This window comes from Stenella coeruleoalba (assembly GCF_951394435.1).
Source record: "Stenella coeruleoalba genome assembly, chromosome: 18".
Taxonomy (NCBI): domain Eukaryota; kingdom Metazoa; phylum Chordata; class Mammalia; order Artiodactyla; family Delphinidae; genus Stenella; species Stenella coeruleoalba.
Genome location: NC_137164.1, coordinates 63,933,580 through 63,961,280, shown reverse-complemented (window position 1 = coordinate 63,961,280; position 27,701 = coordinate 63,933,580). Strand labels below are relative to the sequence as shown.

The 27,701-nt window shown below is 41.8% G+C and overlaps 1 protein-coding gene across 5 annotated transcripts in view; it reads right to left on the bottom strand.

The window, feature by feature from the left end:
• The window catches only part of CLDN10 (claudin 10), a gene marked incomplete at its 5' end in the record, with an annotated part of 96,507 nt that overhangs the window by 17,339 nt on the left and 51,467 nt on the right, over positions 1-27,701 (bottom strand). The window contains one exon of one of the 5 annotated variants that reach the window (XM_079903004.1): positions 4,682-4,901. The exons of the other annotated variants lie outside the window; for them this stretch is intronic. Coding sequence (XP_079759130.1) covers positions 4,682-4,901 — 220 coding nt within the window. Of the gene's footprint in view, positions 1-4,681; positions 4,902-27,701 lie in introns of those variants that run through there. 5 annotated transcript variants of the gene reach the window in all.

Below are 27,701 nucleotides of genomic sequence, written 5' to 3'. Positions count from 1 at the left end.
GTCCTCCAGGACAACCACAACTGACTCATCATTTACCACCAGAGCTACTGGGACAGGGTGGTTTCATTATTTTTTGAGATTTGTTTTAACCTGTGGTTTTGAGGTGTTTTAGCTAACTCTTACTGCAATCCTAAACAGACAACAAAGTGTGTGTGTGATATAACTTCTATCCTATATTTAAAAAACTATTCTAGAAAACCTTATCATGCATCATAATTTGCATTATTTTAGGAATCTTACAGGTTTTATGTACAGAAAACACACGAGCCTTGCAAAAGGTTAAGTCTATGGTCTGATCACCAAGAACATAAAACACATTTTCCCAAATGGTACACAGTGGTCAGAATCCCAGGCTGATGAATTCAACCCTTAATGTGACTGGAAAAATAACAGTAGGCTTTAAACTTTAACCACTACTCATACCATTTTTTCCCCCGAGTGTCTCACTCAGTTCTCCGGTCTCAGCCCTGGTACCTACAGCAGGATCAACTCTGCCCTCTCAGCACAAGAGGAGAGATAGAGAGCAGGTTCTGATGAGGTCAGGTCTTTCCTCAGAACCAACCAGAACCCTGATTTGGTGGGGAAGGTAACTCTCTCTGATGTGGGAACAGTAGCGATAAATTGCTAACTCATCGCATGCATAAAAGAAGGGTTTGGAGTTCCTGGGGATAAACTCCACTGTCAGCCATAGATGGAATCGAGTTGTTGGTAAGCCTGAGGTCTGTAAATTAGGGGCTACCAGTCCTTAAAACACTCACAGACTCAAGCCTTGGGTGACTTCCCACAAACTCTCTCAGAGTTTATCTTTTGCAAGGCAGACCTCTACAACCTTGCTTTTTTAACAGTTCCGGAGGTCAAACCTTGTAAGTAACACCCTCAAGTGAAGTGGTGGTAAAAACCTAGTCAAGAAGGCCATTATTTTTGGCAGGTCTAATTTACTGACACCGTTAATAGCTAATTACCACATTAAAGTGCTGGGGCATGAACATATTTGCTCAGAAGTTCTCTGAAGTATAATTTATAGTTAACTCCTTTGGAAGAAATGGCAAACATTCCCACTAACAAAAATAGATGGCATATACTAAAAAAAAAAAAAAACCTGGCTCAAAATGTTCAGCTGCAGTTCAAGGGGTGCTTTGAAAGGAATATGGGTTAGCAATAAACAGAAATCACCAGCTCATTCAACGGTGAGTTTTTCAATTAGTAAATTACTGTGACTTTAAATTAATGAATTCTGTTGGAGGAAAACTTCAAGGTGTCCCTTAAAAGTTAAAATGGTTTTCCAAATGTACCTTATTTTCCATTTCCAACTAGCAAAAATGAAAATATCCACTTGGTGGAGACAATTCCCTAGCAGTACGCCTGGTAGCTTCTGATTGAAGGAAGAAAAAAAGGACGTGCTTTCTCATGCTAGTACCTTTGCGTACTTTTTGCAAATCCTGGGAGAGAAGGGTGGTATGAGGGGCAGACACGAACTCTGAATTTCACCTCTGGTTCTTCTATCTACCTGCTGTGTATCCTCGACTGTATTACCTAATCTCTCCAAGCCTGTTTTCTCATCTGTAAAACCCAAGGATAACAGCACTTCCTTCACAGGGGGAATATGAACCAAGCGTCTAGTGAATGGTAAGAAACACATCAAAGCTTCCCTTCCATAACACTAAGATTGATTCTAAGCAGAAATTACAGTTGGAATCTTAACATGGCCTAACATTAAACCTGCACATTTAGCTTTTTCCTTGTAGGGAGAACTGGGGTAACAATGATACCCCCGGAGGATGAGCAATCAGAGCTTTGACCTCACATAGGATTTTCAGAATAATGACTCCATCATCTGTGTCCAAGAGGCATGTTCTTCCACTTAAGACTAGACGGGAGAGCTGTGAGCCTTCTCTCTCCCTTCTTGGATTTTTCTGCTTGGTTTAAGGAGAGGACTGGCCTACTCAAGCCTGTGGTCACCACAGCCCCTGGCAACGTGGCTTTCTCCCTCCACTTCTAGTGCAATAACCGGGAAATCCACATGCAGCGTGCTGTAGGCAGGGCCTGCCTTAGGCCCAGCAACCAGCAGATGTGGCTGCCCAGAAAATACACGGCAGAGCGCGAACAAGCAGAGGGGCCTCCTCTTTGGGGGAACTGACTTACTTCCACGTGAAAATGTAGCTGTGTGGTTGAACTCCCCCCAAATATTATTCTGAGAGATGATGAAAAGTAAGTTTATAACTTTGTGATAGGCAATGCTTTCTTAAGCCACAAAAGGCCAAGCCAGCAGGAAGAGACTGATAAATGCGATTATAATACACATTTCAATGTTCTGTATGAGAAAAGACATCACACGTTTAAAAGACAAGCCATGGGCCGAGACTGCAACATATATAATAAATCAAGGACTGATTTCCAGAATTTAAAATAACAAATCATTTAAACCAAGAGGAAGCAAAAGAACCATGGGCATAAGATATGGACAGGCAAGTCACACACACACAAAAAGGGTCAATAAATACATGCTAAGGTGGTCAAAATCACAGTGATCAGGGAATAAAATAATAACATGATAGGATGTCACCCATTAAACTGGATGAAAAACTTGGTGGTGAGAATGTGGAGAAACAGGTATTCTCATACACTGTTGGTGGAATGTAATTGGACGATTTAAACTGAATAATAAAATGAATATTCTACTGCTCTGACAATACTACTCCTCAGTATCTACACTACAGATACACACATACGCACAAAGAGGCAAATAGAAAGGTTTTCAGTAAAGTGCTAAGAACAGTGAAAATCTAGGAAGGGTGCAATGTCCAACAATGGGTAAGTCGTTAAATAAACCAGTTTGTCCAGAGTAATGAATACCATGCAGTTGTTAAAAAACAGTTACTTCTATATGTACTGACTCGTAAAGCTATGTTATTAATTTTAAAACAATGCAGAACAAGAGGTGAAGTCATTTACGTCTCTTAAAGTCATTTTCTAGACACACGAGCACACGCGGAAGGCCATTTTGCGAGCTGGGTTGTATACAAACGTCACGCCTCCTCTCTAGGGCTGGATGGTTGAAGGCTACGCTCTCCTTCCTCCTCATTACCCCACCTGTCCCCAAATATTGAGACCATGACGTCCATTCTCAGCTCAGACACATAAGGTGCACACTATTCTGCACCCAATAACCTTCATGGAGTATTCATCTCTCCATCCCCTCCCTTGTCCCCCAGCTGTCCTGTAGAAGGAAGCGTACCTATCTGGCAGGCTATCTCGGTGACAGTACAGTTACAACAGAAGAATGTGTTTAGGACAGTAACTGTCAATCCCATATTCCTGAATGTAAATCACAGAAACAAGAGCCTGCCTGTTCAAACATCTACCTGGATGTGTGCTCTGCAGCGCACAGGAAATTCAACCGTAATTCTAGGGAATCAAGAGCGTACCAGCTACTTATCGTACACACACCAGGACACAGACCCAGGTGTCACTCATCTAAAACCAGACACGTATTCCCTTATACGGAGTTTCCACCAAATACCTCCATCGAGCAGCAGTTTGCTTTTCGTGGCAAGCACCATCTTAGGGGGATTAAATCTTGTCCTTTATTTACTCAGTTATGCAAATAAAACCTTGCAGAGCAGTAATAAAAGAAAAAGAAAACACCTCAAATCGAGAACTAACGTAAATGACTCTCAAGTTTCTGTCGGGATCCACCTAGTCACGTGCTGTAAAGTCCTGGAAGAAAGGAGCCTAGGACTTGAGCAATCAGCGTGACCGGGTTGACATCCACTGTCAACTAAAAAGAGCCCGTCTGAAACTAAAAAGAGCCAGTTTTCTTCGTGAACACCTGTTGAGACTAAAAAGAGCCAGTTTTCTTTGTGAACACCTGTTGTTCTAATACAATACAGTATAGAGCGCTGCTAACAAGAACTACGTAGAAAACAATTTACTAAAGAACAACGCTGAGGGAGACGCTGAGAATGGGCTTGGGAGGCGCGACACAGAACTTGTCAGTCTCCCGCACAAGATTCCTGCTGGCCAGAGTTCTCTACTTTCTGCGGCACAGGCTAGGGCTACTTACGTTCCTAACGTTTAGAGGCAGAGTTAAAGCCCAGCAGACTCATTTGTAGATGCGGGCCGGGGGGGTTTGGAGCGGGTGCTCCTGCAACGTTTCCTTTCCCCACACACACACTTTTAAAAGAACTAACGAAATGGCTAAAGGGAGTTCAGAGCAAGCAGATTTCGCTCTGACAAGTCCATTTTAATCAGAATCCAGCCCTTCTGGGTAGTGCTGGCTGGAGAAGACAAGCCCCCTCTCGTGACTCCGTGTCCTAACAGTCCCCAAGAGAGGGGGGTGCCACTGCTCTGTCCTCAACTCTCGAGACAACATAGTTGCTTCCCTCCATCCCCGTCGCCTGAGAGTCACCTACCCCACCCAGGCCTGTCTGCGTGCCCCTCTCTCCCGCCCTGGGGTTCCGGGCTCGGTCAGGCGCCCCCCGCGGGACAGACGTCCGGGGAAGGCGGGCCACGGGCACCGGGGACTCTCCCCGGCTCCTTCAGGCACTGAGGGGGACAGCGGGGCCGGGTTTTGGAGGAGTCCGGCCCGGGGGTCCCGCCGGGGGTCGTTGGGTCAGCGGGAGCCCCGCCGGCAGGCCGTGGAGGAGCGAGGGGCAGGGGCGGGGGGCGACGGGATGCAGACCGTCTAGAGCCAGCATGGAGGGGAAGTCCTTGCAGTTGGAGACGCCCGTGGAGTCGGTAACACACATCTTCCAAAGGTTGGCCCAATAGGTGGCGGTGGTGATGACCGTGCCGTCGATGGTGGACACCTTCCAGTAGTCGGTGGGCAGCGTGGAGGACACCAGCACCCAGCCGGAGATGGAAACCATGAAGGCAATGATCTCCGACGCCGTGCTCGCCATGCCGCCCGCTGTAGCAGCGCTCGCTCTCGCGCACCTGCTCGGCGCCGCGACCCCCGCGAGCCCAGCCGCGCGGCTCCGCCCCCTCCGCCCCCGCCCACCCCGTCCCGCCCCGCCCCCTGCAGGCCCGGCGCTAGGGGGCGCGCGCGCGGACCCCAGGACGCGCCCTCTGGGGCAGAGAAGGCTCGCGGGGAGCTTTTACGGTCGCCACCTGGGTTCTCTCGAGCCAGCTGGCCCGGCGCCCGCGGTCTGGAGGAACGCACGCCTGCGCGTCCCTGTGGCCCCCCCTCCCCCCCGCGCCCCCATCCCCGGGGCCGAGGCACAGCCGAGATCGGCTCTCCTGTTGGACAGACTGGCAGCCGGACGTGGACAACTTGCTGGGTTCGGGCCCTCTCCCCTCCCCTCCCCTCCCCTCCCCAGCCCTACCCATTGGCAATAGCTTGGCTTCTAGGATACCTTGTAAAAGCAGAGCAGAAAAAGCCTTTTGTGTGCCCGGAAAGGACGCCAACTGCTAACGCAGCCCTTGGCCCGCTGAACTCTAACGGTGTAGTGCCACGCTCTTTTGAGTGACCCAGTTCGGCTTGTCAAGGAGGGATCACTACGGTCCTGGGCTCGAAGTCGGCCTTGCGCTAAAATTCTGCAGTTCCTTTTGACCCGGCGGTATGCGGAAGGTCACTGTCAAGAGGTGCGTGGCACAAACCTACATTCAGAACAGCAGCCCATGGAGAGCACAGGCTGCGTCGGGGCCTTCTTTACAGTCCTGGTCGTGACTGTTCCAGCCACAGTGCTGGCCTGCTGATACCAACGTACTACACGTAGGACGTGCATTTAAGACGTTTCTCCTGTGGGTCCCTTCCAGCTGCCAGTTCTGAGTCTCTTCTATGAGCCGATGGGCTGTCACAGCTGCTCTGTATCTTGTTTAACTTTTTTTTTTTAACCACCTCCACCTTTTGCACCTAATTGAGGGATAAGCTCATTCCTTCATTGCTGTTTCAAAGCAAACTTAAAGATCAGGGTGTACTTTTGGCTCCAGAGTTCACACAGTTGAGCATAAATGAGAGAAAAAAGACTCTGACTTTATTATGGGTTTATTATTTGTCCGTTTAAAGGTCTTGCAGTTCGTGGTATGAACTTTCAGGATTTACTTCTTCCCCAAAGTAACCAAGGTCTAAAACCTCTAAATCAGATCTGCTATAATAACGCTAGTTGCTAACCCCCAAATTGCAGGGACACTTTGGTTCATTGTGAAGAGTTTCTCAATTCCCCTTTGTCACTTAAAAAAACAAAACAAAATTGGTACAGAATGAAATTAGAGGTGATTCAACATCTGTGAAGAAGAAAGGAGGTTGAATTACAGAAACACCAAAATAGATTTGGGAGGACCATTGGAGATTGTATGGTTATACTCCACACTCAACAAATCATTCTATTTCTTTTTGAACTTCTGAATTTTATTTTATTTTTTATACAGCAGGTTCTTATTAGTTATCTATTTTATACATATTAGTGTATACATGTCAATCCCAACCTCCCAGTTCAACCCACCACCACCACCCGCCCCCCACCCCCCACCACTTTCCCCCCTTGGTGTCCATACGTTTGTTCTCTACATCTGTGTCTCTATTTCTGCCCTGCAAACCAGTTCATCTGTACCATTTTTCTAAGTTCCACATATATGCATTAATATATGATATTTGTTTTTCTCTTTCTGACTTACTTCACTCTGTATGACCGTCTCTAGATCCATCCATGTCTCTACAAATGACCCAATTTCGTTCCTTTTTATGGCAGAGTAATAGTCCATTGTATATATGTACCACATCTTCTTTATCCATTTGTCTGTTGAAGGGCATTTAGGTTGCTTCCATGACCTGGCTATTATAAATAGTGCTGCAATGAACATTGGGGTGAATGTGCCTTTTTGAATTATGGTAGTGGGATTGCTGGGTCATATGGTAATTCTATTTTTAGTTTTTTAAGGAACCTCCATGCTGTTCTCTATAGTGGCTGTATCAATTGACATTCCCACCAACAGTGCAAGAGGGTTCCCTTTTCTCCACACCCTCTCCAGCATTTGTTGTTGGTAGATTTTCTGATGATGTCCATTCTAACTGGTGTGAGGTGATACTTCATTGTAGTTTTGATTTGCATTTCTCTAATAATTGGTGACGTTGAGCAGCATTTCATGTGCTTCTTGACCATCTGTGTGTCTTCTTTGGAGAAATGTCTATTTAGGTCTTCAACCCACTTTTTGATTGGGTTGTTTGTTTTTTTAATATTGAGCTGCATGAGCTGTTTATATATTTTGGAGATTAATCCTTTGTCCATTGATTCATTTGCAAATATTTCTTCCCATTCTGAGGGTTGTCTTTTCGTCTTGTTTGTAGTTTCCTTTGCTTTGCAAAAGCTTTTAAGTTTCGTTAGGTCCCATTTGTTTATTTTTATTTCCATTACTCTAGGAGGTCAATCATCCTATTTCTAGAGATAATATTCAGTTCATGCTCTCACCTTCTGGACTTAAGATTCAGTGCATGGCAAGGTGTGTGTTCTGGTTCTGTTTTGTACTGACAGCCTTTTAGCAAGTTTTTGTTTCTATTCAGCCCAAATCTGGCTGTCTTTAACATCCATCCACTGCCATGATTTACACTGAGACGACACAGGGTAAGTCCTACTTGGGGCCATGCAGCAGCTCTTGGGAAGTGTGTTTGTGTGTGCATGGCCATCTCACGGCTTGTGTGAATGGGAATACGGGTGAAGACCCGTTTGCTTAGTGGGATGCAGACGTAGTTCCACTACTGTGATCCTCTTGGTCCCAGTTTGTCCTGTTGTGTCATGTTGGGTTCATGGTGGGGGGGGGGGGTCAAGCTTAACACTAGTTTGGGAAGCACCTACCTAACCTCATCCTTCTCATCTTCCCTTCTATTCAAGTCAGTCACCTTTGAGTATTGACAACAAGTGTCCTCTATTCTTTTGTATGATTTGCCTTTTTGAAGTGCTTTTATTGTCTTGGTTTCTTGTCCTCCAGCATATTTCCACTATTATTTCTGTGCCATATTTCTTTCTGAACGATATGCTTATTTCTAATCCAATTTATTATTTAGACAACACAAGAAGTCGTGAACCAGGACAGTCCTATGGAGTTTCCTAAAGTTAAAATTTGCACAAATGTTGGTTTTATACTTTATTTCCTGGTCTTGTTTGAGTGTCTTTGTTTGCTTGTGTCTTCCTCATGGTAGTTTCTCACTAAAATTGTTGATTCATTTTTTTGCAAGACAAAACCCTGACTTACTTTTGACACAAAAAAGTCTAGTGTTGTGACCTTGAAGACTCACACAGCTCCTAATTTATCAACAGATTGGTTGTAAATTCCATTGTTTGGAACCAAAGGTACATTGTTTTACAAAAAGAACTGTGAAGACTGATTCGGTGTTTCAGACCATTCCCCCCAAATTTAACAGATAATGTAGTTTTACCTATTGTATTTAAAATATACACAAACCCACCGTTGCAACATAGCTTCCAGAGGAAACAAATTCTGAATTCTAACTTGAACCTCCAAGAAAGACCCTCTCTCTGCTGCATCACCAGACCGTTTAAGCCAGGATCTCTGGAGGTGGCTCTGGTAGTGATTTTTCCAAAGCTTCTAAGGTACAGCCAGGTTGGAAACCACAGCACTGATCAGTTGAGACGCATGTATATGTGTATAAACAGTCAATTAAGCAAACCAGATGGTGTGTGTCATAGAGAAAAAGAATATTCATCTGTTGGTTGAAAACTTTGAGAAAAGAAATATTCTTTTACTGTAGAGATGGTAACACACAGCTTCAACTTAAAAGGGTTGAAAATACCACAAACAACCCATAAATTATGACCTGGGTGGCAGCACTATTAGTTCTTTTGCCAGCTGAAACAGACTAGGGTCGTCATGCCTGTGGACTTGATTAATTTTCTTTTATTCTCTGTCTGTTCCGTGAGGTTTGACAGCCCCAAACTTCTCTTCCCTGGCATGTACTGCATATTAACTGCAGAGAGTTACATTTAGAGCCCACAAGTGCCTGACCAAAGGATGAAAAATGTTAACTTTCTTTAATACCTAAAGAATATTATGTAAGGAATCAAGCATTTACTTTAGAATGTCTTACATCTTAAGCTTTTCAAAACTAGTTTAGTCAGAAGAAACCACATAATCCAACATAAGAATGTCCAGAAAAGGAAAATAGACCGAATAGATTTTTTAAAAAGAAGTAATGTATAAATGACCTGTTTCACTTTAAGATTCTAGAGTCCCAAGTAACCTTTGCAGTTGATCTGCAAACCCATTTACAGAGTACCTTTCAACTGATAAATACTTCTTTATTTTCTTTAGGATTCAGTTCACTGACATTTTTATTTAACTATTCATAAAAAAACATTCTTAATTTAAATATAAAAGTGAATACAGTTAGAAAGTTACTTCTCCAAATTATTCAAAGTAACCTCTTAATTAACAATGACTTGGCCTTTACAAAAAACTGTAGTTTTTTTCCAATATGAAAAGTACTAATTTATCTCTAATAAATTTGACATGAAGACATTTACTGTCCTGAAATATATTCTGAGCCTTTGCACTTTTGAGACCTAAAGCACTGAGATTTAGCATTGGAAGTTATTTCTTTGGGAGTGAAACCAGTTTAGCCGACTAAACCAGAGATTTGCACAAATTCTTTGAGATTCAACTCACCTGCCAAACCACACAGGTGTGCCTTTCAACAGCTCAAGGATTTTCTAAGCATCAAATTTGGTTTCAGTATACATTAGCTCCTTCCTAGATTCCAGTGAGGTGGCATGCTGACGATGAGGTGGGAAGAAACTAAAGTCCTGATAAACACGGTATTAACTAAAAAAACAACTTCTCAGGAGCCAAATATCGTTAAAGAAGACATTAACACCGATACTAAGATAGGAAAATAGCATATCTGTATTCTTTTTCCTTCGTTTTCTCTAACACTCTTCGTTTATCTTAATGCTCTACACTAATTCTATGATACTTGTAACTACTTAGCATGAAAGCTGCAGCGTAGGAGGAGTAGTTACGGGAATGGATCATCGATCCATTGCATCATCGATCATATATGTGAGTATATATTTATAAATTTTTTTTGCAAATTATAAGGAAATAAACTGTCTTATTTTGACATCTGGTACCCTTTGAGGCTGTACTGCATCAGAAGATGCCATATATATCTTATGAACCTGTCTTTCATACATTCATTTGAAACACACTCATTCCCAATTCTTGTGACCGAGCAGGACCCCCTCCCCCAGAGCCTCTGCTGTCGCTCCTCTCTGAAGTACCCAGATAATAGTATCTCATGCATCTTTCCTGAGTTTTTCAGATGCTAAAAACCACCACCAAATGGAATAAATTAACTACTTGATGATCATGAGCCCGCAGACCTACTGGTGCCTAAGGATTGATAAAGTTAGCCACTCTCTTACCTCACCATCAACCAATCAGAGAATTGTGCACGAGATGATCACGTACCCTGTGACTCCACCCCCAACCTGGCCTTTAACAATGCTTCGCTGAAACCCTTCCGAAGGTTTGGGGGGTTTTTTTGGGTGTAAGCTCTCAGTCTCTTTGCGTGGCCCTGCAATAAAACTTTCTCTGCTTCAAACTCCGACTTTCCCACATTGTTCGGCCTCACTGTGCATTGGGCACATGAACTTGCACTTGGTGACATTCTGAGGTGTGTTAGGACTGTCTAGATTTCTCTTGAGCACCTGGAGAGGTAAGTTTGGGGCCCCAGCAGCTCACAGCTGTCTTGGTGAATACTCCTCCAGCCTGGAAAGACTCTCACTCTGGGATGCTGGAACTTTCTAGGGCTTGCAGATGGGTTGGTTGTATTTTGCTGGTCACTAAGCATCTTACGAGTATTAATTCAACCTACCCACCCAGGCTGGGCAGCAAGTAAACCTATGTGGTTTAGGCAAGTCATTTAATCGCTCTGAGTTGCACCTTCCTCATTTGAAAAATGAAGGAGTTTGTTTTTTGTTTGTTTTTGCGGCACGCGGGCCTCTCACTGCTGGGTCCTCTCCAGTTGCGGAGCACAGGCTCCGGACGCGCAGGCTCAGCGGCCATGGCTCACGAGCCTAGCTGCTCCGCGGCATGTGGGATCTTCCCGGACCGGGGTACAAACCTGTGTCCCCTGCCTCGGCAGGCGGACTCTCAACCACTGCACCACTAGGGAAGCCCTAGCTTTATTTTTTAGGAGAATGGCTTTTATAATCAGAAACATTTGAACAGGGTACCTAATGTCCTCATTTAATTTCATTTTGTGACTATATCTTGTAATAGGTGAATTGAAGTTCATTAATATGCTATTTAACATTGTCCTGAGCAACGCTAATTCATTATATCACAGTTTGTATCTAGAATATTTTTCTTAAACTGTATATATGTGTGTGCATATGTATGTATATAGATATGTGTGTATAAATATGTGTGTAGGCACACGCACACGCAAAACAAACAGGTCATTAGAGTACTCCTGTCTTCTCATGCTTTAGGTCCTGTACTGGGCTCTCAGCCAGTCAGAGCTAACACAGCTGACTCCCATATGAATGCTTTAATGAGCCCCCATCCTTCTACCTTGCTAGCCTGAATTGGGGGAGTTCTGTGGTGTGTGTTGTTTACTGTGCATGACCTACACTTCTTACGTTTGTTTTCTGATTGAAGTTTTGACCCATATTAGCCTACAAAAGGTGCGCCACAATTCAGATGTTAAAATGCAAGTTTGTCTTTCCCCACTAGGTATTGCCGTGTTGTTTCTGGGATGGCTGTACCCCATGGCATGCTCACAGCAGTGCAGGATGGTTCTAGTTTTCTCATATTCTCCCCAAACTTATTTTCTCTAACTACATAATTGATACATTACTGTAAAACCCAAGTTTATCTCCAAAGTTCATGTTCTTCTATTTAAATGATAAGTCATCCAAGTTTTGAAGACATTCGAAGACATGTTTTTAAAGATTAAACATAGAAACACTATAAATTTGCAGACATTACTGTAACCAAAGTTAAAAGATAAGTCATTATCTGAATATTTTTTGGTCCATTACTATTTATTGCTCTCCTCAGCCTCCTCTTACCTGATTATAAGAGAAAAATAGGGGTGTGGTAAGAGAGAAATTGGCGTATTGCACTGAGGTGTCAGAGAAGCAGGTGTGTATGTGTGTACATGTGTTTGTGAGTGTGTGTGTAGCACATACACAAAGGGCTAAAGGAATAGAGGCTAAGAGATGAAGGTAGAAGGGAGACAAGAGGGACGTGTAATAACAAAGGAAGATGTTTTCTCTGTAAAACATTGATTGGAAGTGAGGGTGATAAGGGTAGATGGCAAAGGGATTTTTAATATAAGCTTGTATGTCTGTGTGGAATGAGTGGGGAGGCAGGACCACTGACCAGCTCCTGCTTCATCGGGTCACTTTAGCCATCTCCATATATAGACATATATATCTGAGCATTGGAGATTTAATGCATCTAAAGAGTAATATTAGTGCTGTTCTTGTGTGTTTGGGTTGATGAGGAAAAGGTAGAACACAATGACTGAATTAGGCATTTGGGTCATGTCAGCATGACCAACTTCTTTGCTTTTATCGTTTTGAGTTAAATTGTCCAGGTGTTGGGAAAGAAACTGGTAACCACAATCTCCTCATCACCAAATAGTGTGTTTTAATTGCTAGGTGTGCCAAAAATGCAAGTTTTCTTGCCCACTGATTCTTGCCTTCCATTTCCTCTACCATATCCTTGAAGGCAACCCCAGCTGCCAGGGAACTTGCTGGAGACTTTAAGGAAATGACTGAGAAAACAGAGGTGATCAGAGACGTTGAACATCACTGAAGCCTGGGATGAATGACCAGTTATGGGAATAGTGGCCTAAAAAAGCGATAGCCAGGAAGTTGTTTTGGCTTCTAGGGGTTGGAAGAGATTGGAGGAGCCAGTGTAAGAGGTTGGGATTCACTGCCGTGAGAAGATTAAACAGCCCGTAGAGTTCACCCAGGTTTTGCTCCTGTCTCGAAAACAGCATTATTCACTCGTTGAAACAAGTCATAATGCATTTATTGAGTGCCTGTTATGCTCCAGGCATCATCCCACACAATGTAGACACGGTGAGCAAAACACACAAAATCTCTGCCCTAACACGTCTGACATTCTACTGGAGGAAATAAATACAAGGTACAAAAAAGATTCAGTATAGCAGATGCTATATGCTAAAGAGAAAACATAAGCCCGCAGGGAAGGGGGATGTTATGCAAAGGGTGTGGCATGGGTAGGTGGGTTACATTTTGGTTAGGTGGCCAGAGAAGCCCTCCTTGAGAAGACGACTTTTGGGTAAAGACCGGACAGAAATGAGGGAGTGAGCCGTGTGTATAGTTTCAGGCAGAGCATTTCTGGATAGCGAGCGCATCTGACCTGACCAACACTGGGGAGGCTGGAGTGGCTGCAGCAGAGGGAATGAAGGGGAGGGTAGTGGGAGATGAGGACAGAGGTAACAGGGTGTCTGCGTGTGTCCACGTGTGTGTGTCCATGTGACTGTGCGTGTCTGAGTGTGTGTGTCTGCTTGTGTGGGGGGGCAGGGGTGCATGTAAATCTGGGCAGCTCGTGGACAGCCCTGTAAGTCCTCATCACAACTCTGGCTTTTACACTGAGTGTGACGGGATGACATTGGCAGATTTTGTGAAGAGAGGGGATATCAGACTTGGGTTTTAGGATCTCGCTGAGAAGAGCCTGGAGGCAAGTCAGTGCAGAAGCAAGGACACCTGTTGGGAGGTGAGTTTAATAGTCCAGCTGAGTGATGATGGCGGCTTTGACCAGACTGGACATGGGGTGGTAGGAAACGTCAACTTTTGTCTTTTGGATCTATTTGGAGGGTAGAGTTGACAAGATTTTGCTGATGACCGGCTGAGATATATGAATGAAAAGAAGTCAAGGAAGACACCAGGGGTTTGACCTCAGCCATTGGAAGGCTAGAGCAGTTTCCTGAGATGGGGAAAGCTCTAGGTGAGCAGGTTTGAGGTGAATATCAAGAGTTCATTCAGTTTTAGACACGTTGAGTTTGGGGTGCCCAGTAGACATCCAGGAGGAGAAGCCAAGAAGACAAATGAATCTACAAGTTCAGGGCAAAGGTTCAATCTTAAAATGTACACTTTGGAGTCTCCTGTGGTTAGGTGGTATTTAAACCATGGAACTAGCCAAATCCTCTCTGGCAGGAGTGTAGACAGAAAAGAAAGAGTCTAGGAGGCAGGGAAGAACCAACAAAGACTGAGATGGTACAGCCACCTAGGTCAGAGAGAAAACAGGAGAGACGGTTCTGGAAGGCATGTGAAGAAGCTGTTTAAAGAGGAAGAAACGGAGTGATGTCAGGCAATGCTGAGGATGAAGCCACGGAAGACTGAAGAAGAAAGACCACGGAGGTCCCGGAGGTCCTTGATCGGAGCTGATTTGTGGAGAATGTGGGGCAAAAACCAGATGGGAGTAGGATCAGTGGACGGTGGGAGGGAGAAATGCAGCCGGGAAGAGGAAGCAGCTCTTTAACGAGAGGAGAGAAATGGCGCAGGGACTGGAAGGAAAGTGGGATCATGAAAGGCTGTTCTCTTTTTAAATTTTGTATTTTTTAAGATGAGAGAAATAACCACATTTTAGAGCTTCCTGTTGGCCTGTAAGGTGCCTTTGTGTGAATTCAAACATGTTCCCTTTCCCCTGTGTGGCTGCAATCCCACACCAGGGCACGCAGCTGGGAGAGCAGAGTGTGGGCCTCGAGTCCCACACCATAAGCAGCCACTGTGCTCTCATGTGGTTAAACTCTATATGAAATAGAATTCTATAAAAATAGTTCACATGGAGCTTTTCCATCTACATTTATGTCTATTTGGCTTTGTAGTAAAATACAAATTGGTTCCAGGACCGCAGATTCCAAATCTGCAATCGCTCAAGTCTAGTAGTCTGCCCTCCATATCCGTGGATGTGCAACCCAAGGATCCCGAGGGCCAACTGTCTAAGTCTTAGTTTGATGTCATTTAAAAACAATATGGTACACATATTTTACAGTTCTAGAAAATGGGAGTTAGAAAGTACTTTGAAAATTATTTAATTCAACATCTTACAGATGAGGAGACTGGAGTCCGTAAATGACTTCTTAATGTATATTAAACTGTAGAATGTATATTGGAATATTGTATCAATTGGAATAATATGTTGTGTGTGTTCTTCAAACGTGTGAATTCAAAAAATGATCCAAGTTGAAGAAAAATCTGAATTATAATCAAGGTTTGAATACTTAAAAGTTGAAAACTATTGTATTTCATACAGGTTCTCCTCAGTGATATATTAGTGCCCATAAAATATTTAACAAGTATGTTACTAGGAGGGTTTTTCGTTTGTTTTAGGTTAATGCAGAGTCATCTCTACAAATGGCTTTTGAATAGTAACATGAAAAAAAGGGAAATAACAATGGAATTGTATGCTGATAATAAGGTAGACAGATAATAGACACACCTCTTTCTGTGGTTCAAAGCAATAGCTGTTTCTATGTTTGATTTGGCTTTGTGAAGAGTTAGTAAAAAGATGTAAAGAACAAAGTTGATGTCATGTTTTGCCTACAATTATTATAACTGCCACGCCTCTAGGATTTCGGACATAAATCTTTCTGACAAACAAATGTGCCCTAAGATGACTACTTCCCCACATATAATTCACCCATATATGTAATCCTATAGAATTAAGCAATGTTTTGTTTTCCCATCAAAAACACTACATGAGGGTTTCCCTGGTGGCGCAGTGGTTGAGAGTCCGCCTGCCGATGCAGGGGACGCGGGTTCATGCCCCAGTCCAGGAAGATCCCACATGCCGTGGAGCGGCTAGGCCCGTGAGCCATGGCCGCTGAGCCTGCGCGTCCGGAGCCTGTGCTCTGCAACGGGAGAGGCCACAACAGTGAGAGGCCCGCGTACTGCAAAAAAAAAAAAAAAGAAAAGAAAAAAAAAGAAACACTACATGAAAGATTATATTGTGATTTTTTGACATGGTAAATAAAGCATCCAGTGTAATTTGTTTAAGCAAACTGAATGATAATTGTGTTAGTTTCTAGAGTTTATATGCTATAGAGGAGAAAAGCAGATAATAAAATTCCATTATTTTATACTAATTTTCAGATGCAATTGAAAGGATCAAATAAATTAAAGCATGGATGTTATAAAACTGGATGTATTATGGGTATTTGATAAATAGTTGTTGAATTTAATTAGTCAAAAAGGATAAATGGCTTAAAATATTGGATGGAATGTTAAGCATAAACTCTGAAAAATTGTCAATGTTTAATTTTTATTTGCTCTTTCAAGTAAGTTATGTTTTTATTTTATTTTTTTGCAGTACGCGGGCCTCTCACTGTTGTGGTCTCTCCCATTGCGGAGCACAGGCTCCGGACGCACAGGCTCAGCATCCATGGCTCACGGGCCCAGCTGCTCCGCGGCACGCAGGATCTTCCCGGACCGGGGCACGAACCCGTGTCCCCTGCATCAGCAAGCGGACTCTCAACCACTGTGCCACCAGGGAAGCCCAAGTAAGTTATGTTTTTAAATGATGAAAAATCATGTCCTTTCAAATTACAATCTTGCAACAAAAATAGGGCTTTATTTTATACTTCAAATGATCAAATTAATCATCAGATAATTGTTTTTTGTTTTTAAAAACCTATTATATATACATATATATATAAATAATATACTTATCACTAAAGAATTTTTCTACAGATCGTTAGGAATCACACCATATGGAAACGCAGTGTGTTTTTTTCATTGGTTTGTTTTGCTCTGTTTGTAAGCAGAGTTGATTACCTGTCATCTGCCAGGAATAGATATGTGGTAACTTAACTCACAGATTAGGATCTTAAGTTTCTTTTATCCTTTTTCCTAACAGCAAATTAATTTTGACGTTCAAGATGCTTGTTTTCACTGGTTTAGGGAAAAGCCCAGCTTGGCTCTAAGTAGTGTGCATCTCCACAGTCTTACCTATTTAAAAATGATACTGTTCTTCTTTCCTCACCGCATGGAAAGCTCTAGCTGACTCAGTCTCAGGGCACAAGACTTCTCAAAAGGGTGGATTTTAGACCCCCATATAGCCTAGTGTTTGCTTTACCTAATCACTGGACAAACGTGGGTCTTTACTGATTACGACTTTTTTTTATGATGGTTATGACCATGACTCTGACTTTACTATAACTTTTTTGATCATTTACTGAATGTAGCATACATATTTCTAGGGAAAGATTATTTCTGGCTAGAAGGGCCAAAGATGAACCACATTTGTGACCACAATTCAGAATCACATTGCCTTTTGAAGTATATACATTCATATTCTAAATCAAATAATCCTTACATACATGAAACAGGGGAGTTTAAATGGCATCAAATCTTCCTCCTGCCCCTAATTCCTATGGTTTTAAAGTAATGAACATAGAATACCATTTTTACATATGAAAACCAGAAGGTCAAAGCAGTATTGGAAGTTTTGGGGGTTTGGGTTTTTTTAGTCATTACCCTTGGGTGCAGTTTACGGAAATAGAACTGGACTGGCATTTAAAGGACCTGGCAAGTGGGCTTCCCTGGTGGCGCAGTGGTTGAGAGTCCGCCTGCCGATGCAGGGGACGCAGGTTCGTGCCCCGGTCCGGGAGGACCCCACGTGCCGCGGAGTGGCTGGGCCCGTGAGCCATGGCCGCTGAGCCTGCGCGTCCGGAGCCTGTGCTCCTCAGCGGGAGAGGCCACAACAGTGAGAGGCCCATGTACCGCAAAGAAGGAATGGGAGAGACAGAGAACGAGAGAAATAGGGTTGAAAAGAAGGTTCAAATACGAAGCAATAATGGCTACTGTGATGGCGTCATTGTACACATATGGAACCAGCAGCAGAGTTAGAATCACCGAGAAATCTTTCTCACCACCCCAGAGATTTACCCTTCAGTTCTCAAGTTTTGCTCAAGTTTTGTTCATCTTTACCCCCAACTGCCCCACTTCCTCCTAGTTATGTTCACTTGCTTCTGTTTGCCTCTTTTAACTGGAAGCAAAGAACAGTAACCTACAGCCTGGTCACTCCCTGTCCCCAGTAGCGTTAGAAGGAAAGGCAGGGTGGATTTCGGTTTTATGTGCACACGGTCTGATTCCCTTGGGTCTATTCTAGGGCATTGGTGCCTATGTTTATTTTCATGGCTGGAATTAAGCAATTTGTAGAAGGTCCCACAGAAGGTTAATGACGGAGGACCCAGGGTTAGCATGCACAGCTGCTGATTTCTCAGCGTGGGCCCTGGGCCTCCGGGCCCCGTGGCTGCCCTGCACGGCGTTCCAACTCACACACTTGTCAGCTGCAGGGGACTTCCTCTGCCCATTGTTGTGAACACGTCCAAGAGAGCCTACATACCAACACCTCGAAACTTTAAAAACACTACATATCTCTTTCAGTTCTAAACAGGAACGTGTCATGGGGTCAGTAGACGTATTGTCTGTGTCGGTGGGGAGACGCAAGCTTCCAACAAACATGAAACGTCTCTCAAGCTCTTAAGTTAGAGATGTGATATTTTACAGGTAACAAAGGGAGCCAACTCTAAAAATCAATATCATTTCTTGCAGCCACTAACCAGCATCTAATCTTTGTTTAGATTTTTTTCCCCCAAAAGGCTTCATGGATGCCATGTGTTTCTTATCTTATTTGGACTAGCAGTTAAAAGTAATCTTTTATAATTTAATATACATCCTGCTAGATTTCAGTGGTAAACCGTTCTTAATGGTAAATGTTTTTCAAAGGATCAAGAATATCCTTCGGAAGCTGGATAAGAACCAAAGGACTCATAGTCATTTGAGTTCAAAATAATGAGCATCTTCTTAGTTCCACAGTTTTTCTCAAAAAAAAAAAAAAAGAATATGTAAATCTTGTCATGACAATATTCTGGAAAGGTAGAAAATGTAACTTCCATAAGAAATAGAACTATCTTGTAATTAGCTTTTATTCCCCATTTACCTTTATGTATAATTAACGCTCTTAAATAATGCGACAGCTTTCTTTCAGCTGCGCATTTCTAATTGAATATTTTTTAAACTTTTATAAAGTCAGATTCATTTTATAAACAGTTTGATTTCGCTCTGTGAGCTTTACACCAGTGAATGTGGCAGACCTTTTAAAGTCAGGTACCAACTAGAAAATGATCATTTCAGAGAAGATGTATTGAAAAATGTGTATTCCCAAATGTCTCAATAGAAATACTGAATGTGAAAACAGATTGGAAATCCAGTCCTGTCACCAGGCTCCTCAGCCTTCCTTCTGTTATTGCTGTAAGATGTACACGTGTCTTCGATGCCTCTGTACCCTCCATTTTCACATAATTGTCCCCAAACATTTTTGGTGGTTGATTGATCTGGTTTTCATTGTTGAAGAGCGATACAAAGTTTCAGAAATGTAACAAAGTTTGGCATGATTAAATGAGTATTTAAAAATCGCCTTCTTGGTCGTCTATAGAAATGAAATATAAGGGGGTTTGGGTGTTTCCATAAGGGGTAAAGCAGAACAAGGGTGTTGGCTGTATCAGGGGCAGAGGAAAAGGAGGAGTCATGGGCCCCCAAAATCCAGAAAAGAGAATGTTGGTAAAGCTGTGCCCTAGAGAAGATGAGATTGAATCTTATGGTCAGAAAAGGCGGAAGCTGGACAAGATACAGCATGGGAATCTCAAGGTGAACACACACACGGACCTTGCAGTCAGATGGGGTGCATGATGAGGGGAAGTTTGGCCGGTCACAAGCAGAAATCAGCATGATGACTCAAATTGTAGCACTCTATGATCATAAGGAGGGTAGGTATGAGCACGTATGAATTCTTAGAAATAATTGGCAATGGGTCGGAGATTTGTAATTAAATGAAAACTGGAAATAATGCTTGGTTATTGTTGCCACGTTGGTTCCCTATCAAAAATGTATGCAGGTCTTGGCAATGTCCTTTTAGACTGGTGCGTAAAGAGGGACTGTGAATTCCGTTCCTGCTCTCGCTTAGCTATTTGTATGTTGCTACTAGGGGATAGAGTTGTGTCCTAAGTAATAAAACCTCCAGTGACTAATCAATTAGCAAACAAAGTTTCAGTGATTCTCTACTGTCGTTGGTTTTCATTTTCAGGGGCTAGGAATCAATTAAAATGGTGGTGTTTTCCCTGGATAAGTGTTCATTGTAACCATGCACCAGCACATTATCTGGTCTGGTAGTCAGGGGATCATAGAGATAGAAGCTGGAGTTTGGAATCCAAGCCAGTTACAGAAGCAAGAATAAGCTGCTATATGCATAGGACCTTCAAGTTTGGAAGTGCACAGTTGAAGTTGTACCTTAATTTATACATTTTAAGTACAGAATCTGGTTAAACGGATTTCTGTTAAATAAGGGATGCCTATAGTACATTACCACCATTGCATTTTTCTTCTCTTTCTCTCCTTTTTTGGGGGGCCACACCATGCATCATATGGGATCTTAGTTCCCTCACCAGGGATCAAACCCACATCCCCTGCATTGGAAGAGTGGAGTCTTAACTGCTGGACCGCCAGGGAAGTACCTTGTATTTCCATAACCTGAATTTATGAAGCCCACCAGTACTTCAGCACGTTTGGCACATCATTCCCCTGAGAAAGTGTTTACAAACCACAGACCCAACCTGAGGGACTCGCTGAGATCGGAAATCACATTATCCCCTGTTCACAGTCAGACTGCTTCTTGCATGTAAGAAGAGCTGTATATACCAAGTGTTCAAAATATGAACAATTCCAGCTATGGCCAAAAAACCCAAAACAACAACAAAGAAACCCCATGATTACCTAAGAACCACCCACACACAGGGTCTTAACTATATTGCTTCACAGTCATTCTTTTTTTTTAATTTTTTATTTATTTTTTTGGCCGCACTTCACAGCATGTGGGATCTTAGTTCCCTGACCAGGGATCAAACCCGTGCCCTTTGCAGTGGAAACATAGTCTCAACCACTGGACCACCAGGGAAGCCCTTCCCTGGTCATCCTTGAAGCCAGTGGCAGAATGGAAACACACCCTAAAATGAGAAGATTGCGAACAAACGTTTTTTAGTCCCATTTAATGTTGAATTTGAAAATGTCAGTTTAATTTGACTTGGCTGCCCAAAATAGAAAAGCGTTAGCTTCAACTTATTTCTTTACTTCAGCAATAGTCTGGCTCTACTCTGAAGAAGCAAAAGGCTCTTAATTAGCACTCACACAATAGGACTCAATTCATATGCACATGCCACCGGAATAACCTTTCTGCATTAAATTACAGCAGGTGTGAAATTTAATTTTAATTTTGCTACTGGGAGCAAACAAATTTTGTGAACTACGGTACTATAGTTCATGAAAAATGTGCGCCCTCTTTTGGATAAAGAGCGTTAAGACATTTCAATGTGAACTTTAAGTCAATGGCTTAAAAATAAACATAGTTTTGTTTTAAAGACTGTGGGAAAAGAGAAGAAAGAACAGATGACAGACACTGCAGTGACAGCACTAATGGGGCGGCAAGGCAAAGATTTTGCGACCGTAAAGCAAAAATGGTCATCTGGAGGACCCAGAATTAGAGGTTTTCTGATAATACTGCTACTATGATAATAGTAGTTATAATTATTATTATAATATTTTTATAATTATTATAGTTATTATATTATAGTTATTATAATTATAATAATAATAATAATTATAGTTATTACTGTGAATCCAAGATCATACAAAATGCTTTATATAATGATCACCTTCTGAAGAATTGAGAATTGATTTGGTTTCAAATCTTCAATAGTTTGACGTAAATAGTTCTTTTAAAAAAAAATTTACTGAAGACGTTCATAAGATTGGCAGGAATATAATGAAACATGGGTGGACCGATTGACCTACAATGTCCCTTCCAGCCTAAGATTCTACGATCCTGTAAACATCTTCTTTCTTTTGACTTTAAAAAACATTTTCTTGAATTTAATAACAAGCTATCTTGGCAGTAGATTCATATTGTTATAACAGTGTGTGGGTTTTTTCCTTTCCTATTGAGAGGAAAAAAACAAACCCAACATTTTCTGTGTGTTTTCCTGTGTAACCTTCTATGTAACAGATGCTGCTAATTGCTGGGGATATGACTGGAATTAAAAAGGGAAATACAGTTTATTTGTCATGGAGTTTAAAATCTAGTAGAGGAAACACACAGTACTCAAAGGATCCCTCCAGTGACTGTAGAATTATGAACTGAATCAGTGCTCTGGGTCAGGGAGAAAGTTCCTGAGGAAACAGGCTGGAGCTAGGGCTTGATGAATGAGGTGGAAGGCTCCTGTGTGGTGTACAAGGACAGCCCTGCAGACGGAGCCAACAGTCTGTGTAGGGACCCATGGTGGGAGGAAATCAGAGCAAGACCAGTGTGGAGGGACCAGTCCAGCTGGGCTAGCTGCCAGCACTGCTAGGCCTTGAAGACTGTGCTGGGCATTTTGTGTATTTACCCTTCACCTGCATCGCCTCTAGGCCTGAACTTTGCTCCATTCTTCAGGGCTGCCCAATGAGAGTAAGGCCCCTGCAGGTAAGACCTAGGTCTTCCATATCTTCTCATCCCACAGGGTGTGCAGGTAGTGAATGCTTAATTTATCTGACCTAAGGGTTTTCCCTTCCACCTTCTTATACCTCTACAATTACTGGAAGGCACTCAAAAATGTTAACCTGAATTATCTTTTAATGGATTGAACAAATTCATCACTTATTTATTTTTATAAATTTAGTTTATTTTTGGCTGCCTTGGGTCTTGCTGCACGCGGGCTTTCTCTAGTTGCGGAGAGCGGGGGCTACTCTTCGTTGCGGTGCATGGGCTTCTCATTGCGGTGGCTTCTCTTATTGTGGAGCACGGGCCCTAGGCACGCGGGCTTCAGTAGTTGTGGCACATGGTCTCAGTAGTTGTGGCTCGCGGGCTCTAGAACACAGGTTCAGTAGTTGTGGTGCACGGGCTTATTTGCTCCGCAACATGTGGGATCTTCCCGGACCAGGGCTCGAACCCGTGTCCCCTGCATTGGCAGGTGGATTCTTAACCACTGCACCACCAGGGAAGTCCCCATCACTTATTTATTGTCAAATAGTCTCAGCAGAAAGCAATTCTGCAAAATAGTATTAGGAAGGTGGTATATCTAAAGACCACTGGAAGACCAAATCTTTTAAAAATCTACCTTCTTTTTTCTCAACATTTTCTTATGAAAATACATAAATATATAGCAACATTGAAAGAATTTTGCAGTGAACACCCACTGCTGTGGATTGAATTGTTTCCCCCTCCCTCAAATTTGTACGTTAAAGCCCTAACCTGCATTTGGATTTGGAGGAAGGGCTTCTCGGTGGTAATTAAAGTTAAATGAGGTCGTAATGGTGAGACCTAATCCGATAGAATTAGTGGCCTTATCAGAAGAGGAAGCACAATCTCTCTGCCATGCGAGGACACACTGAGAAGGCATCTGCAACCCAAGGGGAGAGTCCTTGATAGACACCTACCAACTGTGCTGTCACTTGACCTTGGACTTCCAGTCTCCAGGACTGTGAGACAATAACGTTTGGTTGTTTAAGCCACCCAGTCTCTGGCATTTTGTTAAGGCAGCCTAAGCTGGCTAATATACCTATATACTGTACCTACTACCTGGATGCTACCATTAATATTTTACTTGCTTTTCTCCCTCTTTTTTCTCTCTCTCTTCCCACCCTTCAGTCCCTCTCTTCCTCTATCCATCCTTCAATCCATATTTTTTTTTGGAGCAGTTAGAGTAAATTGTAGCTATCAGTACAATATCTTCTAAATACTTCGACATGCATATCATTAGCTAGAGATTAAAAGGTGTTTTTCTTTTGCAGTAAAATTTAAATACAATGAAATGCATACATCTTAAGTGTACATTTACTGGCTTTTGACACTGCACACATCTTTGCAAGCAAAACAAGCCCCTACTGAGATATAGAATTCTACCTTCTCTCAGGAAAGTTCCCTCACACCTCTTCCCAGTCAATCCCCACCCCACCATTTTTCTTATTTTTTTCCACAGTAGATTAGTTTTGTCTGTTCTAGAACTTTATCTAAATTGAGTCAAATAGTATGCGTTCTTTTGTACAAGGCTTCTTTCATTCAGTATATTTTTAAGATTCATTTGTGTTGTTGTAAGTTTAAGCCCGCCCGCCCTCCCTCCCTCCTTCCCTCCCTTCCTTCCTTCCTTCCTCTCTTTCTCGCTTTCTTTCTCTGAACAGTATTTCATTATCTGGAGGTATCACAGTTTCTTTACACATTTTTTTCACAGATGAGCATTTGAGCTGTTTCCAGTTTTGAGTTATTACAAATAATGTGCTATGAATATTCTTGCACGTGTCTTTTTGTGAACATATGTTATCATGGGTAAATAGGCAGAATTACTGGCTTATCGAGTAGGTGTGAGTTTACTTTTGTAAGAAATTACCTGACTTTTTTTCCAAAGCGTTGTACTATTTCACATTCCCACCAACAATGTATGGGAATTCCAGCTGCTCTACCTCTTTGCCGACGTTTGATGTTATCAGTATACAGTGATAGGTCATTGTGGTTTTAATTTTCATTTCCCTGATGACTAATGATGTTGATCACACCTTTGTGTGCTTATTACCCTTCAAACATTTCTTTTGTGAAGTCTCTGTGAAAATCTTTTGACCGTTTTTTATTGGGTTATTTCTCTACTGTTGGAGTTCTTTATGTAGTCTCCGTACCAGCCCTTTGACAGATATATGTTTAGTGAATGCTCACTCTCAGTGTGTGGCTTATTAAAGTCATCTTGGATGAGCAGAAGTTTTAAATTTTGATGAAGTCTAGTACATGATATAATATATAATATAATGTATATTACTTTTATATATATCGCTTTTTGTGTGCTGTTTGAGACACCTTTGCCTCACCCCAAGTCATGAAGATGTGCTCCTATATTTTCCTCTAAAACTTTATGGTTTTAGCTTTTCTGTTTAAGCCTATGATCTACCTCTAATTAATATTTGTGTGTTTGGTGTGAGTTCGGGGCAAGGTTTATTTTTCATATGACTCTCCATTTACTTCAGCACCATTTGTTTAAATTCCTATTGCTTGGGTGCCTTTGTTGAAAATCAAATGCTTGGGTAAATGTAGGTCTATTTATTATCTTTTAAAAAATATAAATACTGAGCAATCAACATCCAGAGGTTTCTTTCTTAAAGATGATCTCTTTCCTTAACCTGTACATACCATAATCTGAATAAGAATTTCATAAGGAGGATATAATGACTTCTAATAGAGTATTAGAAAAACGGAGACCCTGTAACTTTAAAGTATGAATCAGCTTCTCTCTCTTTCAGGAATTTCACATTCATACTGATCATCAAATATATTGGAATCCTTATTTGAAAATAAAGAAGGCCTTACAATGCAATATAAAGAACTAGGTTACTGCTATTATATCCTAATTTAAAGTTCACTATATTTTATTATTTAATCAAGATGATCCATTTTCTCTTATTAGAGTCTGATGCAGTTGAATGGCAAGGGACGTTTCTAAGAAATTAGTATATGAACTTAGGTAAGTGATTTCCTTTATTTTCTATTTTTAAAGAAAGGTATGAAAGAAAATAAAACTGTATGGGGTTGGATGTTAACTAGATGTACTGTGGTGATCATTTCACAATATACACAAATATTGAATCATTATGTTGTATATCTGAAATTATTACACCTCAAGAAAGAAAAAAGAAAGTAATTCTCAGTTCCTATTGCACTGGGACACTAAAGATAAGGGAGTTCAGGGAAATACTGTAGTGAAACATATGGATAGAATAGTCAAAAATATATAGTATGAGATAGTTGAGAAACAGAAGGTGTTTTCATCGTACAACCGTGTAGCAGGTATTCCCCCTTACAAGTAAAAGCTTGTTACCAGCGTATTAGCACCCTCCTTTATGTGAGAAGATAGAGACACACTGCTCTTTGAGACTGGAAGGAACAAGGCTGTCAGTCTTTCTTAGCAGCCTCTGCTCAGCTTGCCAACCCAGGTGGATTTGCCTGCTCTCGACTCCAGTAATTCAATAGCCTCTTTCCTTCCTGGAAGGATTGCCTGACCACTTACGCCCTGCTGTGAGTCTTTGTCTCATGCCACTCATAAATGCCACGGTTTAAGCACAAAGAATTTTAACATCCTTCACATCCCAAAATAAACAGCAGCTCTGGAAATGTCATAAGGCTTTCATTGTACAGGAAGTGGGTTGAAATAACTCACAGGGCACTGGAAACTTTCTGATTCTTCCCCCACCCTCCAGTTTTCAAGAACAGACCAATGTAAGTGATTGGAAATAACATACTCTTTCTAGTTGGGTGTTGATGGACAATAAACATCATGATATGAATGTGTCCTAATGTTTTAGTATATGAAATGTTTGCACTCCTACTATCTTTTTTTAAGTATAACAAACTCAGGGTTTTAAATAATGCAAGTGATCTTCCATAGCAATTACAGTGGATTTGACTCGAGGATAATTTACAACGTTTTCCTCACCATAATTATCAAAAACAGTCAGTACCAAATGATCAGATCTAATAAGCTAGTTTTAAGGGAGAGCTATCTCTTGCTAAACCAAGAAATAACAATGTTAAACCCAAAACTATTTGAAACGAATAACAGCACAATCAGAATCCTAATTGTATGTATTACTTGTATACGAGCCCTGGATATGACCAGGGATTTTCGCACACTTCGTGCAGAGAAGTGGGGAAAGAAAAAAGATTATCAGTGTCCTACAAAAGACTTTTGAGGAATGGAGAAGGACCACTTGCGCATGAATGTTGCCCTCATGAAGCCAAAAATAATAAAAGTTACAGGAAAGTCAGGTGACTAAATTATTCCAGCCTGGAGGCAGGCTCACCTAGAAGCTAAGAATTCTACTGTGAAATACTAGAGTTCTCAGTGCCCTTGACAGTACCAAAAAATAACGTATTAATGAGGCTAATGGTTCTTAACAATCCCTTTCAAGTCCTGTTTTCTGTGTAACGTGGTACATTCTTTTGAAAGAAGCGTGTTTATTCACTTCAATTAGTTGGAAATCTCACTCACCATGGAAGAAAAATTTCACGAGATCTGATGGAAACATTCCCAAACATGGAAAAAGGAAGCACCCCCTAACTTACTGGGTGAAGAAATAAATCTATAAGGAAAGCAAGAAGAGATTTTAATAGTTTGAGTTTCCTTCTCCTGATTATTTTGAGGACTTTGTTTTTCAATTTAGAAGTTTATAGGTATAGCATGTGTCCACAGAATCACATTCACACAAAAAGGAAAAAACTAGGTGTGGGCAGTAATATCTCACTGAATCAAGCAGTTCTACATTAAAAAACCTTTGTTTCCAGCTTTGTTTCAAAAAGAAACGAAATGTCCCAAAATGGCCACCAGTCATATCTGTTGGCACTTTTTAAAATTTTCTGTAGACACCAGTTCATGCTATATTCTAGCTCTGGAGATCAGTTTGTGTGTTGTCTGAAGGCCCTAGCTAATTCCTCTCTTTAACTTAACAATAAGTGTTACCAACTTATTGAATGAACTTTTTTTCCTTGCCAACTATCCATTTAATAAAATGGCCCGTTAATGCAGTCAAATCTCACTCACTAGTGTTGCTGTGGTGTCTGTTCTTGTTTCAATTGGCATGAGCTCCATACTTGACTGGTGGGGACATGTTCCCTTTGTTCAGAGTCCCCTTCACTCAACT